Source organism: Pantherophis guttatus, chromosome 15 (genome assembly GCF_059756535.1).
Source record: "Pantherophis guttatus breed Tessera chromosome 15, ASM5975653v1, whole genome shotgun sequence".
Classification (NCBI taxonomy): Eukaryota; Metazoa; Chordata; class Lepidosauria; order Squamata; family Colubridae; genus Pantherophis; species Pantherophis guttatus.
The window spans coordinates 4,716,467-4,722,500 of record NC_142077.1 but is presented as its reverse complement, the minus strand read 5'-3'; the positions used below and the strand labels follow the sequence as shown (position 1 = coordinate 4,722,500).

At 46.5% G+C, this 6,034-nt stretch overlaps 1 protein-coding gene across 2 annotated transcripts in view; it reads right to left on the bottom strand.

The window, feature by feature from the left end:
- Window positions 1–5,018, bottom strand: part of C1QTNF12 (C1q and TNF related 12) — a 30,391-nt gene extending 25,373 nt beyond the window's left edge. Inside the window, exon 1 of one of the 2 annotated variants that reach the window (XM_034434905.3) lies at window positions 3,802–5,018. In XM_034434905.3, coding sequence (XP_034290796.2) covers window positions 3,802–3,999 — 198 coding nt within the window. In that variant the 5' untranslated portion in view covers window positions 4,000–5,018. The remainder of the gene's footprint in view (window positions 1–3,801) is intronic. The other variant, XM_034434906.3, reaches the window with a different exon arrangement.
- Between the last annotated feature and the right edge of the window lie 1,016 nt (window positions 5,019–6,034).

Here is a 6,034-nt window from a genome sequence, read left to right as displayed (position 1 = left end):
ACAGAAGAAGCAAGGCTGGATCTGGGATTTTCGCACCCAAAGCATACAGTTAACTTTTCCCTTGTTCCCACCTTCCCCCCTGGTTATCCAATTATCCAAGTGTCCAATTAGGTGCTAGGAAATTGTTGGAGTAACAGTCCCTGTCTTTGAGGGTGTTGTGGCTTGTCGGCCGCCGGCCCCTTCAGCAACCGAATCAGAGGAGGAGGAGGCAGCGTGGGAGTCAGGATCGGCATCAGGGCAACCCGAGAGCTCTGAGGAGGAAGAGGGAATGGAGCTGTCCGAGAGAGAGAGACAGAGGCGGAGTCTGGGCTGTCTGTCAGCCCTCAGATGGAGAGTCAACAGCCCCCAGGTCTGGAGGTGGCTGATGAGGAAGAGGAGGAACAGCTGGGTCCAGTGCCTGATGTGCGGATGTGCAGAAGCAGAGGAGACGAGAGCAGTGGAAATCAATGGGCTGGTCCTTGGGACAGAAGAGCCACCGCTGCTAGTGAAGCTCCACTCTAGCTCTGGAGATAAAAGGCCCCACCAATCTTGGCCCCACCTGTCCCCTTTCTGCCAACAGTCAGTCAGTTAGGCTCAGAAGAAGAATCAAATCAGTGAAAGACCTATTTGGTGTATCCTGTTTCCCCAAAAATAGGACCCAACCGGAAAATAAGCCCTAGCATGATTTTTCAGGATGCTCGTAATATAAGCCCTACCCCCCCCAAAATAAGCCCCAGTTAAGATTGTCAGCCAGATGGGTGCATTTAGTACCATATTTCCCCCAAAATAAGACCCAACCAGAAAATAAGCCCTAGCATGATTTTTCAGGATGCTCGTAATATAAGCTCTACCTCCCAAAATAAGCCCCAGTTAAGATCGTCAGCCAGATGGGTGCATTTAGTACCGTATTTCCCCCCCAAAATAAGACCTAACCAGAAAATAAGCTCTAATGCGTCTTTTTGGAGCAAAAATTAATATAAGACCGGGTCTTATTTTTGGGGAAACACGGTATACATGAATGTGGATGGGGTTTGCAGTGGGTTCTTGCAGTGGGATGATAAATCAAAAAGCCTCGATGATTTATGCAAATCGTTCAGAAATCCATTTGCCTTTTATGGACTTAACTGCAGGATTAGTGTTTGCAATTCATCATTCACAATGGCAACAGAAGCCTGGAGAGGGTGGGATAACTTTCTCTTCTTGTTAGATCCTCTTTTATATATATATAAAAATGCTTTTATAAAACGCTCATTACTACTACCAACTTCAGGAATGGAAAAACTATTTGACAAATGGGGGGGGGGAAATCCTTTTGGATCTTACCTCCTGCTCCCAAGGAGCTAGGTGGCTCAGTGGCTAAGATGCTGAGCTTGTCGTTCAGAAAGTTCGGCGGTTCGAATCCCTAGTTTAGGTCTCCTGCGTGAGGGAGGGGGGTTGGACTAGATGACCTCCAAGATCCCTTCCAACTTTGTCACTGTTACCGTTAGGATGGTTTTGTCCTCCCTGCTTGGCGTTTGGAGACAGATCCAACTCTTATTTCACTCTATTTAAACGTCATCTCGGTTTAATGTAAATTTCGCTCTCCTATTTAAACACATCAGTCGCCTCGGAAAGTTGGAAATAATAAAGGAATGGAAATCAAATAATAGGAATCTTCCTTTGAGGGCCTCCAGCTGCTCCGTGAAAACTTTCCTTTTTAGGAAGGATTGGAACTTGTGAGAGGCACGATTGAATCCTGCGAGTTCTTTTTGATTGATTTTTTTTTTCCTCCTGCTTCCACTTCATTTCGGTCTTATAGGTGGTTTCTTCTCTGCAATTAAGGGGATGATTTCCCTCCTGGATGAGCCTTGGTGGCGCAGCAGACTAAAGCACTGTTAAATAACACCAGCTGCCTGCAATTACTGCGAGTTCGAATCTCACCAGGCTCAAGGTTGACTCAGCCTTCCATCCTTCCGAGGTAGGTAAAACGAGGACCCGGTTTGTGGGGGCAATAAGCTGACTTTGTATAAAAAAGAACACCGCTTAGGGGGGGGGGCGAAAGCCCTACAAAGCAGGTAGATACAAAAGTATGAAGGCTATTGCTTAACGCATTGTAAGCCGCCCTGAGTCTCCGGAGAAGGGCGGCATATAAATCGAACTAATAAAATAAATAAATAAATAAATAAATAAATAAATAAATAAATAAATAAATAAATAAATAAATTGGAGGACTCTCATCCCAGCTCAGGCTTAGCCCCCTGACATGCTGGCTAATTATTTCTGACTTTGCTGACTGATGCTAAGTTTCTCTTAGTTTCCTTTCGCCGCGACTTCCGTAGAATTCGGGGAAAACGGCCGACTAGATTAGGCAAGCAAGGGGCAAGCAAATGAAACGAGTGGGGTGAAGGAAAAATCGTTCACGTAAACTGAAGGGAGCCCCTAACGACATTGGATGGGAATAAGCACTTCTGTCTGCTCTTGATTTTTTTATTTTTATTTATTTTATTTTTTTGCCAGCTTAGCATTTGGGAGGAGCTGCCAGAAAGAGATGGTGGAAGTTACTTCTGCCCTTGGCACGCTTACACAAACCTTGAGGGCTGCTTGTAATGTGATAAATCTCCCCCTTCACCTCTCCCACCCTGAGTTAATCCCCACTTCTTCTAAACCTCCATCCCCCCTTCCCTTCTCAACCTGCCTTTTCGGATGGCTTGGATTCCCTCTCCCATCAAACTCCCCGGAAGTATGGAGTTTGTAGTCCAGCAGCCTGGAATTACAGCCTGGTCTATGTGGGATGGGGCTTGGTGGTTGTGGAATCCTGCCCCTTACCCAGAGACCTGCCCCTGTGGATGTGCCAATAGGTTAGGGATAGGATAAGGATAAGGATAGAGTAGGGTAAGTAGAATAGAATAGAATAGAATAGAATAGAATAGAATAGAATAGAATAGAATTTTAGAATAGAATAGAATTTTAGAATAGAATAGGAGTAGAGTAGAATAGAATAGAATAGAATAGAATAGAATAGAATAGAATAGAATAGAATAGAATAGAATAGAATAGGAATAGAGTGGTGTAGAGTAGAGTAGAACAGAACAGAACAGAATAGCTTTATTGCCCATCATCACCAACAATGCAGGCGAAAGGAGAGAGTCATAGAAATTAAAATTGCCCCCCTTCCTCCTTTTGCTTTGGTTTCTGGATCATGAGATCTCTCCAAAAGTTATGACGAGATTGCTTGGATTGATCGCAGCAATTTCCCTTGCCCCCATTTCCAACCCAACAGATTATTGGGGGGAGGGGAGGAATCCTACAAGCAGGGTACGATGGGAGGAGGGGTCTTGCCGATGTCAGATAAACCGTCTTTGATAACAGAAGCTGGCTTTCCCGATCTCAGACCTAACGGTCCCCCTCGGCCCTTCCACCCCAGCTGAAACCCCTTATCGCCAGAGTGAATGTCATCAAACCAGACATCCAACTGTCATCCCAAACTAGGTGGCTCGGTGACTTAAGACACTGAGCTTGTCGATCAGTAAAGTCGGCAGTTTGGTGGTTCGAATCCCTCGTATAGGTCCCCTGCAAGAGCAGGGGGTTGGACTAAATGACCTCCAAGGACCCTTACAACTCTGTTACTGTCACCAAACCCACCTTCTGCTGAAAAAGGCCTTCACGGAAACCACAATGGCTCCATTTCCATCTTTTAGGGGGATTAGGAAAGTCTTGGGAATCCCAACCCGTCGACCTTCAACTTGTCTCATCTGGGGAAACCCCGATCAAATGGGGGGGGGCACCATTTGGGAAAAGCAAATTACCCCAATTTGCCAGATTTCTCCCCCCTCCCTCCCTTACCTTGGAGTGTCCGTTCAATTCTTCACTGTTGGAAAGAGTGGTGTTGGAGAGAGCCTCCGTGTATTGGTTAGGCTCTTTGGGTTTCTTCCGCTCTTTCTTGGCCAACACCAGCGGGAAATTCGGGAATTCTTGGCAGATCAGCATCGCCAGAACAAACCAACTCCAGCATCGTTGCCTCTTCTCTTTTGAGGACCTCATCTTCGAGCCAAGAGAGAAGCGACCTTCTCGAGATGGAAATCGGAAATGGATCCGACTGTGGATCGTCTTTCCTGGGTCTCTCCCGTAAACTGGCTTTTGCTAGCTCCTACTCACGCCAAGCGAATCCCACTCGCAAGCAACCTGTAACCATCGCCAGCGGTTTTGCCGTTTTCGTCTTTGGATGGCCTGCTTCGACGTCAGCCACGCCAAAGCTCCCCTCTGCCAGCAGCTTCTCAAAACAAAACAAAACAAAAAAACTTGAGCTCAGAGCAGAAGGTCAATCGGCATTCCCCGTTTCATCTTCTTCTCCTCCTCCTCCTCCTTTTGGCCAAAAAACGTCCAGGGGGAAAAAGGTCAAAAATTGCAGAACCGTTGGAGGCCTCTTCGAAACAGGGGCAGACCCAAAAGGTGAAGGACTGGAGAATCAGGTGCAGGAGAAGGGAAGAGGGGGCATCTGAGCTGCGGCTGGTCTTTTTTTTCCCCCCGATGTCACACTTGCAGATGTCCAAAGCTTGTCTGCTCAAATCTACCCATATATCGGAAATTTGGCAGAGTTGCTTACTTTACCGATGATTTAAAAAAAAAATAAATCACATATCTGGATGTGCCATCTTAAAAGTCCACAATTTCCCACTTATCAAAAAAAAATAAAGCAAGGGAAAAAAAACTCCACTCAAATCCTTCCTGAATTTTTCGGCCGCTTAAGAAACGATCTGACAATCATCGCTTTCTCCTCCAAACCAGCTTGTCTCCTGAATCTTCTCTCTTTCCCCTCCACCCCAGAGCACATTCCCAAAAGGAATGTCCCACTAACCCCTGTCTCTGAGCGGAGACTTTGGCAAGGGCAGGTTCTCCAAAATCGCCAGCTCCTTGCTTCTTGCTTCCTTGCCTGGCAGCTGCAGGCTGGCAGAAAACTTCCCTGGAGTTGTACCGCCGCCGTGAATAAATACAATTTTTGTGGGAGAGTTTTGCATCAACTTGAAAGGAAGGGGGAGTGAAAAAGAGGAGAAGGAGGGAGTGGGGGGGAGAGAAAGGGAGGGTAATTTGTATGGAGAGGGAGGGACCACATTCTAAAGAGCTGTTCAGGCTGGTCTTTTCACATTCCTATTAAGGGGAGACTGTCGGGAGAAAGCAGACTCTTCCTCCCCCCCCCCGTGCCAAAGACGTTTAAATCAGAAAATAAAACTTCTTTCCCCTGTCTGTGACTTGTTTAGCCCTTTGCAGATCCTCTTTCTTTCCATCTCGCAAAATCCTCTCTCTTCTGTGTGCCTGTTGGACTTGATGGCTTCTCGCTTTTTACAGGTGTTCCTGTTGGCGTTTACAGGTCACTTTTGAAAGGATCGGGAAATGCAAGGCAGCCCTCTGGTTTTAATCCTAAAAAAGGCCCCCTCACCGGCAAGGTAGGCTAGGCTGGCAAAAAGCCCTGCAGTGGGTTTCCCAGCCAAGGAAGCACTTGAACTTGGGATGTCTGCAATCTTAGCCTTTTGCCCTAAGCCCTGATTCACGCCGGCAATCCAGTGCTGTTGTCCTTCATCTTACAGCATGTAGGTAATAATAATGAAGCCAACAATTTATTTTGTGGTGAAGCTAGTCAATGATTGGAAAGCCTCACCAGCAAAGTAGCCTAGGCTGGCAAAAAGCCCCAAAGTGGGTTTCCCAGCCAAGGAAGCACTTGAACTTGGATGTCTGCAATCTTAGCCCTTTGCCCTGATTCACAATGGCAATCCAGTGTCCTTCAGCTTAAAGCACGTAGGTAATAATGATGATGATGATGATGAAGAAAGGTCGTAAAATGGGGCAAGACCATTTTTATAAAGGAGCCTTGGTAGTACAGTGGTCTAAAGCACCCTGTTATTAAGACCAGCTGCCTGCAATTACTGCAGGTTCGAATCTTGCCAGGCTCAAGGTCGACTCAGCCTTCCATCCTTTCTAAGGTAGGCAAATTGAGGACCCAGTTGTGGGGGCAATAAGCTGACTTTGTATAAATATACAAAAGGATGAAGGCTATTGCTTAGCGCATTGTAAGCCGCCCTGA